The 13,694-nt window shown below is 46.0% G+C and overlaps 1 protein-coding gene across 5 annotated transcripts in view; it reads right to left on the reverse strand.

Annotated features, from left to right (window-relative positions):
* The window catches only part of DQX1 (DEAQ-box RNA dependent ATPase 1), a 191,790-nt gene that overhangs the window by 126,519 nt on the left and 51,577 nt on the right, over positions 1-13,694 (reverse strand). For all 5 annotated transcript variants that reach the window (XM_068111320.2, XM_068111321.2, XM_068111324.2 and 2 more), the window contains exon 4: positions 12,098-12,345. In XM_068111320.2, coding sequence (XP_067967421.2) covers positions 12,098-12,345 — 248 coding nt within the window. The remainder of the gene's footprint in view (positions 1-12,097; positions 12,346-13,694) is intronic.

A 13,694-nucleotide genomic window follows, 5' to 3' on the forward strand; every position in this document is an offset into this window, starting at 1 on the left:
CCGACGGCTCGTGGTTCTCGAGGCGTCACGACCTAGCGATGATTCTTCAGAATCTAACGCCAAACCTGACACGCAGGATGATCCGTCACCGCGATACTAACTTTATCGCAGGAATTCCTTTTTCCCAGGAACCCCAAAGTATGTGACTCTTGCTCAACAACGTTCGGTCAGACCGCAAAGCAACCAGCTTCTTCCCCGACTCTTTCGCTCCGCCTCTTCCTCTCTCCTCATTGTCTTCCGGTTCGGTTTCCTGTATCATTTTAAGTTAACCGTTTTAACTTTTAATAACTGTTCATAAACAATAAACCTTTGGAAGATAATAATAGTACCTAGAATCAGAAATCTTTCAAGTGGAGGAAAACCACAATAGCGGAAGTGACTAATCCGTAACACCTCCCCCCTTCAAGAAAGAAAGGTTGAACAAAGCGAAACCTTTCTTTGCAGACAAACTCTTTAAACAAACAAAAGTAAACTCACAACCCAAATACTCAATTCCAGTGAGCAACAATTATCAACATCTCAAAAATAAAGCAACAAACTTCGAACAACCCACAGAGATTTCCAAAGTTAATTGACTCTGGACAAAGCGTCAGCCACGACATTGTCCCTGCCCTTTCCATGTTCAATTTCCCCGTTGGACTCCTGCAAAGCCAAACTCCATCTAATCACCATCTGATTTTACTTTTCGTTTCTTTTGAATGAAGGTTAAGAGGTAGTAATCAAAAACCCAAAGTCAAGCAAATCGACAGCACTTTTCCCGGGAGGCCGAGCTGAAAGCCAGGTTCCATGATGGTTGGGTGGTGAGGCCTGGAAGTATTCACTACATGGACGCCTTTAGGAACGTGGAGTTCATGGTTAGTCCGTGCAGGAAAGTTCACTACACGGACGCCTTTAGGAATGTGGAGTTCACGGTTAGTCCGTGCAGGAAAGTTCACTACATGGACGCCTTTAGGAACGTGGAGTTCATGGTTAATCCGTGTCGGGAAGTTCACTACATGGACGCCTTTAGGTTCACTGTTAATCCGTGTAGGAATCTTGGCTCGGCGGCTCCGCAGCATTCAGTGCTTCAACTTTTCCAAACTTTCATAATAATTACGGTGGGACTGCTTGTCACTGTAGTCCCATGAATAGCGGTCTCCTTCTCGGCCACGACTCTGATAATCCTTCCTTCGGGAGCTGCCGTAACTCTGGGAGCCTCCATAATAATATCGATTGCGGCCACCACCAAAACTACTACTCCGTTGTCCTCTTCTGGAGCCATCTCGACACCTATGAAATGCCTTCCCTACTGTTATGGTCCGACCCTCAAATTCCTTGCTATTCAGATCCTTTTCTGCATCTCTGGCGTCCTTTAAGTCTTCAAACGTGACAAAGACAAACCCTCTTGACTTTTGTTTCTCCCTGTCCTTTATCAGCAGCATTTCCAGAAGCGGTCCATATTTGCTGAAAGCAGACTCCAGAACATCTTCCTTTTGTTTTGAAGTTCAGTCCCCCTACAAAGAGCTTGCCAATATTGCCTCCATCCCTGACTTGCGTGTGCTGACACTTAGTTTCAGGGTACTTCCTCTTCTCTTCAGGACGCTTCCGATCAGGCTTTTCAACAAACATCGGGTTACCAGAAACTTGACCACCGGCCAAATCATTCCAAATAACAAAAGATACTCCCTCTACAGGAAGAGTGGCTTGTAAACCTACGGTGACCAGTCCTGACACCAAATCAGACTCCAAATGGATGACATGAAGGGGAGCTCTAACACAGCCACCAATCCCCTGTAACCAAGCACTATCACCAGTTTCTGTCTCCTCTGACAATGGCAAAATGCCTCCAGGCATTAAATATTGATGTGCTCCTGTGTCCCTCAATACCCTAACAGGTCTCCGGTTAGTAGGGTCTCCACCCAGTGACACCAACCCCTCCGAAATAAATGGTTGGTAACCCTTTTGAGGGCGATTTCTCACATTGGCCATTGCATTTGGAGTTGTACTAGTCGAACTCCACTCCTGATTTTCCTTTCCCAGAGCATAACAGTGGGACATCAAGTGTCCAGGTCTATGGCAAAAAGTGCAAGTAGGCCCCGGAGGAGAACCTCGTGGTTTGTCTCGAGCCCCCCGGAGGATAAGTCTGCCTTGGAGCTGGTGTCTTCAGATTTCTAGAAGTCGTGGTATCAGAGTGATGCTCATAGTCATCTCGAGGTCGCCCCCATGAAGTTTAGTTCTCCGCCCCTGATGTACCATAGCTCCCCTGGCTACGTCTAGGCGAGAAGTTAGGTTTGTGGAACCCCATCCTGTGGGTTAAGGCATAGTCATCAGCCATGGCTGCTGCCTCATACAGCTTTGGTACTTTCCTTTCCTCCAGATGAACTTGAATGTTCTCGTGGACACACTGTTGGAATTCCTCCACCAGGATCAATTGTCGCAATAGTTCGAAGTCTTTCCCAACCCCTTTGGAATCACACCACATGTCAAACATGGTTTCTTTCATTCTGGCAAACTCCACATGGGTCTCACTCTCCCTCTTCCTGGCATTCCGGAATTTTTGCCGATAAGCTTCCGGGACCAATTCATAGGCTTTGAGAATGTTTTTCTTCACTATCTCATAATCTGCACATTGGTCAATCGATAAAGCCGAATAAATATCTTGAGCTTTACCCACCAGAACACTTTGCACTAATATGGTCCAGGACTCCTCAGGCCATTTTATCAGTTGAGCCACTTTCTCAAAGTGTGAAAAAAAATTGGCTACCTCCTTTTCATTGAAGGGTGGAACCAGCCTCACATGTCTGCCAACATCCCAGGTGTTCTGACGATGTCGAACCAGTCGGCATGGATGGTACCTCTCCCAGTTCTTTCATTACATCCAGCTCCTTGAGTCTAATTTCCTGCTGAAGCACCATTTCACGGTCCTTTAACTCCCTTTCGGCTTTTCCCCCCTCTGCTTCGAATTCCTTTGCAGCTCTCCTTTCCTCTGCTTTTCTCTCTTCTAACCTTTCCTGGAGTTCTCTTTCCGCTCTCCTTTATTCTGCTTGTTTCTCTTCGCGTTCTCGTTCCGGTGCTGCTCTTCTTTCTTCAAATTCGTTCAACTCTCCTTTCCTCTGCTTTTTTCTCTTCTAACCTTTCCTGGAGTTCTCTTTCTTCTGCTTTTAACCTTTCCTGGCTCTGCAATTGCATCTCCAATATCCGGAGCTCCACATTTTCTTGTTCCTCGAGTAACCAATTCAAGACTCCCTCTTCCCATATTCCTTGTCCCACCAGAGATTCTATCACCAATCTCTGCATCTCTGCTTTCCTCATATTCGTTGGAACCTCCAAGCTAAAATGTCTGGCCAATACCAAGAGGTCCGATTTTAATAACGCTCTGAACTGTGCCTCACTAGGGGTCACTGCAAACTTCTCTGCGTCAAACTCCATGGTGACTATTGTTAACACCTGTTAACCTTCACACAAGAAATTTTAAAAAAAACAATTTTTTATTTTTTTGGAAAAAATTTGGGAATGTTGGAAAAAGTTCCAAATTTGGAAATTCTGGGAATGTTAGGGAATTCTTTCCCGGACTAAATTTAGGGAATTTTAGATCCCGGACGCAGACCCAATTTCGAGCCCACAAGTCAATTGGACGAGCCCCCAATTTCTGTTACGGGTTCCTCACCGATCCCCTGGTCTCGGTAAACCTCCGAACCCCGAGAGGAGCCCCGGCAGAAAAATATGTTATTCTCTGTGTTAGAAGTCCATAGTGAAACCACACCAATTGCAAATAAATATTGTATTAAAAATCACACAAAAATCACAGTACAACAATAATAGGAATCAAGAGTACAAGCAATATCCCCTATGATGGTACCATCAGCTAACATGCATAAGGTAACTCACTGCTCCAAGTGAGTGGCAACGAACCTTCCCCAATGTCTCTATATTCCGTCTTCGAGCTCAGAGTGGATCCCCTCCAGTGATCAATGGAACGATGTCGAATCGAAACCAGAATCTCGTTCAGAGGACAAACCCAAACACGCCGCCCAAAACGGCACAAAGGCGCACGCGGCCCAAAGCGGAGAAAAGAAGGTCACGTGGTTACAGCAGCACAAAGGCGCACTCGCTGCGATGGGTAAATCCAAAGGCACCTTCCAGGTATGAACTTTCACTGTTCACGGTCGGCGAGCCGCAAAGTAATCGTCAAAAGCCTCGGTGCCCACACACACCACAGATACGTCTGAAAGCGGTGGAAACGGTTGACGAAGTAAGGAAAGTTTGCTCGACGCGCGAAGCGCAAGAGTCAAAATGGCCGACGGCTCGTGGTTCTCGAGTCGTCACGACCTAGCGATGATTCTTCGGAATCGAACGCCAAATTTGACACGCAGGATGGTCCGTCACCGCGATACCAACTTTATCGCAGGAATTCCTTTTTCACAGGAACCCAAAAGTATGTGACTCTTGCTCGACAACGTTCGTTCAGACGGCAAAGCAACCAGCTTCTTCCCTGACTCTTTCGCTCCGCCTCTTCCTCTCTCCTCATTGTCTTCCGGTTCGGTTTCCTGTATCATTTTAAGTTACCCTTTTTAACTTTTAATAACTGTTCATAAACAATAAACCTTTGGAAGACAATAATAGTACCTAGAATCAGAAATCTTTCAAGAGGAGGAAAACCACAACAGCGGAAGTGACGAATCCGTAACAATAAGCCCCGCACGAACCACGTGTGTTGATACGCCGAGCGGTGCTTACACGCGATCCGTGCCGTTTAGATGGTGAACCCGGTTCTAGCGATCTTATTTGTTCCACGCTTAGTCAATGGCGAAATCACAGAGGCGATCAAATTGGAAAAAGTAATAACAGGTTTATTTACACTATACAATGATTCCAGAAAAAGGGGACACAGTGCAGCCTTATACAGTCTTACTTAATGCCCAGGACAAACGGGCCCGTCTCACACACACACACTCACACGGGGCTTGCAGCTGCAGGATGATGGTCCAAGCATCCAGGGATGGCTCTCGTGCAGCTCCCTCCGGTCTCCGGCTCATCCCGTGCAGATGGAAGGAGGAGAAGGCAAGAGCTCGTAGCGTGCCGTTTGGACGCACAGGGTATTACGGGGTGAACGGTAGGGTGTGGGCTCTGGTGCGGTTGGCGGTTATCCGCGTGGCTGAAGTAGGCGCTATTCGCCACCGGCGCGTCTGGCTACAGCCGTGCACTCGTATCGCCAACGCCTCTTCTTCTTCCCCTCTGGCGCGTACGTTATACTGCGAGGTACTGTTCAAAGCCTCAAAGCGAGCGAGTCCTCAAATCCTTCAAAGTCCTCTTGCGCTAGTCCTTTCTCTGCGAGTCCTCTCGATCAGTCCTCTCGATCAGTCCTCTCGATCAGTCCTCTCGATCAGTCCTCTCGATCAGTCCTCTCGATCAGTCCTCTCGATCAGTCCTCTCGATCAGTCCTCTCGATCAGTCCTCTCGATCAGTCCTCTCGATCAGTCCTCTCGATCAGTCCTCTCGATCAGTCCTCTCGATCAGTCCTCTCGATCAGTCCTCTCAATCAGTCCTCTCAATCAGTCCTCTCAATCAGTCCTCTCAATCAGTCCTGTTCAAGGGCTTTGTGCCGCGACTTATATAGGCACGCCCCACGAACCTTCTCAAACTCAGACGCGCCTCTCCACGCCCTCTCATGCTATGCTGTTAGAGCCCTGATTGGCTGGTGGCTCTTACCGTCATCGCCTCTGACGCTCCGATCTCAACGCAGCCCCCACCCCGACCCCGCGCTCCTCCTTCTCAGGCCTACCTCGTGTCACTCGACTAGTGGACAGCCAATGCTTAACAAACTGAGCGAGCAGCCAATGCGTAACAAACTGAGCGGGCAGCCAAATGGGGCGCGGGATGGATTCCGCCCAGGAATTGGAGGGTGGACGCAAAATGAACGGGACCTAAACTCACGTCTTTACACAACGCAGATATTACTAGGGGAAATGGCCTAGACTTACACATACTATGACATAACTAATACTACAAGTGGGCCTACGTGTTGCTCGTGGACTAACTATGGGGGGCAACCCTTTAACCTTTAATGATCAATATGTGCAAATCTCAAAACCGTAGCAATATATATATTTTTTTGTATAGAAGATCGAGGCTCGTGAAAAAGCTAACAATCACAAAAAACATAAACGGACACATAAAACATATAATAAAGGGAGCGGGAGACAAGATAGGGAGAGCGAGGGAAGCACACAAGCACAACAGGGTAGAGAACAGGGACATTAGGAGATCTGGAGGGAGAGGGCTTGGGAGAAGAGGGCAGGGGAAGGGTTGGGAGAGGTATAAAACAAATGGACACAGCTAGGACTTCCAGGAAAGAAGTCGGTTTTTCAAAAAGGTGGATCTGGGGTGAATTAATGGGGGTAGAAAATATCAAGGTTTTGGATGGGGCAAGATAAGAGATGGTGGTGAACAGCTATTTTAAAGACCTGGAGGAAGGAGTGGGATTGAAGAGAGTGTGGGAGTTTGTTCTAGAGGCGGGAGAAAAGAGGAATGAAAGAGTGAAGGTGAGCAGAAAGTCTTGATTTTGGCAGTTTCACCAGAAGAGGGTTGCTGGCAGATCGTGTGCGACCTGAAGGAATATTTGGGGGACAGAGCACAGACAGAGCTGGGAGAGCTAGGCCGGAGAGGAGTCGGTAGAAGACAGAAAGACCACCAACCTGCCTGCGGTGAGTGAGTGAAAGGCCCTCAGATTCAGCTTCATCGCAGGAGATTCCAACGATTCTGAAAGCTTTGGTTTCAACAGCGTGAAGCCGAGCTAGGTGTGAGGCAGGAGCACCGGCCAGAAGGGGAGAGCAGTATTCCATTGAGCTGTGGATGAAAGCCTTGCATGTGGTGAGGAGCTCAGGTGTGCCAAGGAAGGACTTTGCATGGCGGAGGATGCCCAATCGGTGACTGGCTTTGGAGGCCAGCTTGGAAATGTGGTTTTCCCAGGATAGATTTAGCTTTGCTTGGAGATTTGGCTTTGCTGTGTTTTGCAATGACTCATGCTTTGAAGCAAGTAGGCCCATTCACTCAAACTCCCAGCCACCCCCACCTCCTTCTCACTCGTCATCCACTCACTCACTTCTCTTAATGACCCCTTCACAACCCCACAACCTCTTACTCCCCACCCTCTCTCCACCAACTCATATGATCGTTACGCAATGACCATTCGCCCGAGCAGGCACTCACTGGTTAACTGGACAGCTGTTCTGAATTGTCAGGTTTACCAGAGAGAGTGTAGAGCTGGGCTCATAAGTCACTCAACAACTGTCAAGAGAGACGAACGTCTGCAAATCAATAGCACTGCCCATCTTACAATGGCCCTCCTAACTTAGGATATGGACATACTCCTGTAACATGTGTCTAAGAAGCTTCTTCCTCAGATTCGTAATTGCTTCCACCAATTATAATTGATAAGTAAACCAATTTTCTAAAAATGCTTTTTGCAAACTTTGCCAAACAACATATCCTCAAATGACTTAATTATACAGGAGGGTAGGCTCATGGAGGAGACAGCAACAAAGAGCAGTGTGGTCAAGTAGGACCCAGCAGTATGGGTGGGATGGACGACCTACACAAGGAGAGGAGGAATAACAAAAACAAAACACCCATGGCCCTGAGAGGAACAAAATAGGAATCCGCCTTGTTTTTGAATGCATCAAGAAGAGCAAGGTAGGATGCAGAAGTACCAGCCCAAAGTTAGGAGCCATACTCCATGAATATCCGTATGAAAGCATTGTTCACTGTGCTGAGCACAGGAATGCCTCAGCTCAAAGGTGAATACCCACACTATGATAGGCCTTTGATGCTAGTTTTGTGATGTGACATTCCCATGAACAATTATGGCAGGTAGTGGGGCCAAGGAGTTCCATGGACTGCACCTTTTCCACTGGCTGCCGAGAGAAGTGCATTGGATGGTTTCATTGCCGATCCTTCTCGAGAGTGCCCGCCATAAATGCCATGTTCCAAATAGCTGACCAGCAGTTTATCTCGTCTCGGTCTGACGGAAAAGATTTAGCAGTGGCCAGCCTTTCACAATAAGTGTGATGTATCACTTCGCAAAGGGTGGAGTCATTGGCAAAATGGTAATGGTGGTTTTCGAGAGAGTCATATACTCATTGATTGATATAGATCATGAATAGCGTAGGTCTCAAGATGTTGCCTTCTGCAATCCCAGGAACCACATTTATAGGCCATTTTTCGCCGCAGAGCAGGGGTTGGCCTTTTTTGGGCACCGTGGTCCCCTTTTTGAAGCAATGTTTTATGGCCGGATGCCCTTCCTGCCGCCAACCCTGTTAGTCACCTCTTGCGACACACAGGGAATTACCATTGAACTGGTGCTCAATTTGCGGACCTCGGAAGGATGACAGGCTGAGTCAACCCCCCTGGCTTTAATTTAGCGATCCACCGGGATTCGAACCCAGGATCCTGGGATCCCAAGCCGGCACCCGAACCGCTAAGCCAACACCAGGCTTGTGCAATCCCAGGCTGAAAGGAAAAATAATTGGAAAGGAAACTATCGGTGACGACCCGCTCTTTCTTTGCAGAGATGTCAACGTTCCACATTCTTGTGGAGTCGTAATCAAAGATAATCGGCCAAAGTGATGAGGACACCAAATACAAAATCCCAGATTATGTGGGTATAATTACAGCTCAAGAAGCAGGATTAAAGGTTCGGATTACAAACTTTGGGATTACAACGAAGCCTCTCAGGCCCTCTCAGGGCCATTATATGCAAATTACCAATTTCATCAATGGTCACAACTGATATCCAGATATTAAAAAAAAATTAAACCCAGCTAGCTCATTAATGACCTGTAGGGAAAAGGTAATCTCGTGGTCATGTGCACTCCCATGACCGCTACCATTTTTGTTCGCCAACAGCTCATTTCATTACAGTCGTCGGTATATTTGCCCTTCATGGAACACTCTTGGCAAGGTTGACCTTCCACCCTGCATTATTCAGCTCTTACAGAGGCTGTTTACATTAGTGTGCAAGGTAAGTGAAATAACAAACACCAAGATAAAGTGTAACGAACACCAATTGGTCATTGTATCTGTACGCACTCTGCGCCATCACACAGATACAGTGATTGATTAATTAATTATTAGAAGCACTGCACAATAAAAACTGCATATTAAAAGAGTTTAAAAACGAATACATTGCTGGGGTGGGCTAAAGGGACTTTCAGACCACCCTGCGCAATTCATCTAACAAAATCTATCAACAGATAATATAAATTGAAAATTTTTAAATAGATTTGATAATGAATATGCAAATTAGTAACCAAAAATGCGTATGCCATTTAATTATATAACTGTGCCAAAGAGTGATAAACATATCGAACACCTGGCGTGTCCAATTTATGAACTGCTGCAGATGGCTGCCAACAATTGTTAAAAAAAATAAATCTTAACCGAGGCAGGACGTGTGTGGTGGGAAATGTCGATGAATGAAGGGGGAATAAGAGAGCTGCACGACCAATGCGGTGTGCAATGTGCAAGAGTAATTATAAAGGGATGACGATGTTAATTCAGACTGTTCGTACATGTAGAATTCATTATGGTTCATACGGTACACAGTTGACGCTCATGGTTCATACTGCACATACTGTATACAGGTGATGGTCATGGTTCATACTGTACATACTGTATACAGGTGATCATGGTTCATAATGTGCATACTGTACACAGTTGATGCTCATGGTTCATACTGTGCATACTGTATACAGGTGATGATCATGGTTCATACTGTACATCCTGTATACAGTTTATCATGGTTCATAATGTAGGCCTACATACTGCATACAGTTAATGATCATGGTTCATACTGTATATATACAATTAATGATCATTGTATATACTGTACATATGCAATCGATTATCATGGTTCATGCTGTACATATACAATTGATGACTATTTATTACATATACAATTTGAGATAATGTTTCATACATACTGTATACACAATTGATTATTATGGTTTGTAAGCCTGCTTAGGTAGCCTGGTGTTGGCTTAGCGGTTAGGGTGCCGGCTTGGGATCCCAGGATCCTGGGTTCGTTGGCTTAGCGGTTAGGGTGCCGGCTTGGGATCCTGGGTTCGTTGGCTTAGCGGTTAGGGTGCCGGCTTGGGATCCCAGGATCCTGGGTTTGTTGGCTTAGCGGTTAGGGTGCCGGCTTGGGATCCCAGGATCCTGGGTTCGTTGGCTTAGCGGTTAGGGTGCCGGCTTGGGATCCTAGGATCCTGGGTTCAAATCCCGGTCCATCGCTGAATTAACGCCAGGGGTGTTGACTCAGCCTGCCATCCTTCTGAGGTCTGCAAATTTAGTACCAGTTCACTGGTAATTCCCTGTGTGTCGCAAGAGGCGACTGACAGGGTTGGTGGCATGAAGGGCATCCGGCCATAAAACATTGCTTCAAAAAGGGGACCACGGTGCCCAAAAAAGGCCAACCCCTACTCTGCGGGGGAAAATGGCCTCTAAAGGTGGTTGGTTGTAAGCCTGCTTAGGGTGGCTGGCTGTGGATCCTGGGGTCCTGAGTTTGAATCACGGTCTCCTGTTGAATTAACACCAGGCGGGGTTGACTCAGCCTGTCATCCTTCTGAGGTCGGCAAAATGAGTATCAGTGCACTGGGAATTCCACATCTAGTGCAGAGTAGTGCCCCCCTCCCCCTCACCCCCCCCTACCCTCACTGCACCTCCCCCCTACCCTCACTTCCACTCCCCCTACCCTCGCTTCCCAACCCCTCCCCCCCCCCCCCCCCCCAATATTATAGGTTACAGATAGATTGCATGCATGTGCTTTCTATCACCAACAGCCGCCAGAAGCGGCTATGGTATGAATAATAATAATAAATCACGTTTCGTAGTTAGTACACGTAAAATTGATCACCGTCTTTTGTACATACAAGATTGGAGGTCATGGTTCATACATGTACAATTGATGATCAAGTTCCACACATATGCAATCGTCCCTGATATTATCGTAAAAACCCTCCCTAATCACTTTCACTTATGATAAAGGGATAAACCCCGATGAACATTGAACTTGATGATGGCTGTGTTTAAAAAAACAACCTCAGATTAAAAAAGCGCATTGCTAGATTGTTGCATCATTTACGTCAAAGTAAGTCAGACTTATTGTTCATATTCTACTCTGGCTGTTTTGACCTGAAAATTGTGAAGACGAAGGATTCCTGTACACAAACGGTCAAAAGAAAGAAAAACTAGAACTACACTCTTCGACATCACGACGTTGACCAATGACCAAATGTGCGTCCACCCACATTATTACATCATTATAATACTTGTACCAAGTATGATTTAAATCCATCGAGCTGTTGTCAAGTATCACATTTTTTTTACCTGACATGACCTCTGACCTTTGGCCTTTGATGACAAGATCTAGTCGGTTCATCTTTCCATCATAGTATATACCTATACCAACTTTGGTCAAAATGCAATCACTGGTTCACAAGTTAGCTTGGTAGCAAATTTTTTACCTTCCAGGATCTCTGACCTTTGACCTCTTGATGCCATAATTAAATCAGTTCATCTTTGCATCGTTACACATAATTGTACCAAGTTTGATTTGGATCTATTCAGCAGGAATAAAATAATTCAGCCGTTCTTAAGTTATTGCGGCAACAAAAACCTATCACGGACGCACAGACGGACTGACAACCCAAAAACATCATGCCTCTACCGACGAACATAAAGAAAAGAAAAGCAACGACAAAAAGGTATTTTATTTTGTGAAATAATTCATACGGCGTCGATTTAACTACATTCGCATCTCCATACGTTTCCAAGATGTAAAAATGCATTTGGCTTTGTCATAAAATACACGACTTAATGTTTTGAGTATTTTGTACAAATTTGGGAAATGTTTTCACCATTTTTCTCATGTGTATACAGGAGAAACTTACTTTTGAAACAGGTTTACACACTTTGAAGGAGAATTTCCCTAAAAATAATAAATTAATAAAAAAAGGAAACGTTTATATCGGAGAGATTGGGTTCCCGATAGGCACGGGCAATGCTGCCGCCGTTTAAAACGATTCAGAAAAGCTAATGGATGGTGCAACGAGAGACTCACCTGGTCGAGGAGGTATGTGGATACAAGGCGCCGAAGGAAAGTGGCGTTCGAAGTTTGATATGGTGTACTCATCAGCAATTAGGACTATGCGCAGCTCTGGACGCTGACAGACTAGACCTGGCGCTAGTCCTACTAGCACAGCCGATGCAAGTGATCGTTCCTGAAGCTCATCCAGCACAATCACGGCCACACCGCCCTGGCTTGGGTCGGATGTGAGCTCCCTCAGAAGTGCTTCATCCGTGCAGAACCTACAATGGAAACGGAATAAAATGTTGCAATAATGAGTAACAACAACAACAACAACAACAACAACAAGCGTTACGCCTAGGTCCCCCGTCGGTGAAGTGATGTGAGTTGACAAAGTGGAAGACACAAGATATTCATCTCACAAGGTTCAGACATACATGGCGGCGGCCATCTTGGATTTTGAAGTGGCGACCCAATTTTCAATGGCATTCTTCCTGATGCCGAGATACACCCACACACCAGATTATAAGTTGGTACTTCGCTTATTTTTCAAGATATTCCACTCACAAGGTTCAGACATACATGGTGGCGGCCATCATGGATTTTGACGTGGCGAACCAATTTTCAATAGCTTTCTTCCTTATGCCTAGATACACCCACACACCAGATTAGAAGTTGGTACTTCGCTTATTTTTCAAGATATTCCGCTCACAAGGTTCAGACATACATGGTGGCGGCCATCATGGATTTTGACGTGGCGACCCAATTTTCAATAGCTTTCTTCCCTATGCCTAGAAACACCCACACACCAGATTATAAGTTGGTACTTCGCTTATTTTTCAAGATATTCCACTCACAAGGTTCAGACATACATGGTGGCGGCCATCATGGATTTTGACGTGGCGAACCAATTTTCAATAGCTTTCTTCCCTATGCCTAGAAACACCCACACACCAGATTATAAGTTGGTACTTCGCTTATTTTTCAAGATATTCCGCTCACAAGGTTCAGACATACATGGTGGCGGCCATCATGGATTTTGACGTGGCGACCCAATTTTCAATAGCTTTCTTCCTTATGCCTAGAAACACCCACACACCAGATTATAAGTTGGTACTTCGCTTATTTTTCAAGATATTCCACTCACAAGGTTCAGACATACATGGTGGCGGCCATCTTGGATTTTGACGTGGCGAACCAATTTTCAATAGCTTTCTTCCCTATGCCTAGATACACCCACACACCAGATTAGAAGTTGGTACTTCGCTTATTTTTCAAGATATTCCGCTCACAAGGTTCAGACATACATGGCGGCCGCCATCTTGGATTTTGACGTGGCGACCCAATTTTCAATAGCCTTCTTCCTTATGCGTACATACACCCACACACCAGATTAGAAGTTAGCAGTTCATTTATTTTTCAAGATATTCCGCTCACTAGGTTCAGGCATACATGGCGGCGGCCATCTTGGATTTTGACATGGCGACCTAATTTTCAATAGGGTTTCTCCATATGCCGAGATGCACCCACACACCAAATTAGAATTCGGTCCTTCGCTTACGCACGCACGCACGCAGGGGAAAACCATAGTCCCCCTTTCGCTCCGCGGTGCGTTGGGGGACAACAACAA

This window comes from Myxine glutinosa, chromosome 3, assembly GCF_964187855.1.
Source record: "Myxine glutinosa chromosome 3, kmMyxGlut1.1, whole genome shotgun sequence".
NCBI lineage: Eukaryota > Metazoa > Chordata > Myxini > Myxiniformes > Myxinidae > Myxine > Myxine glutinosa.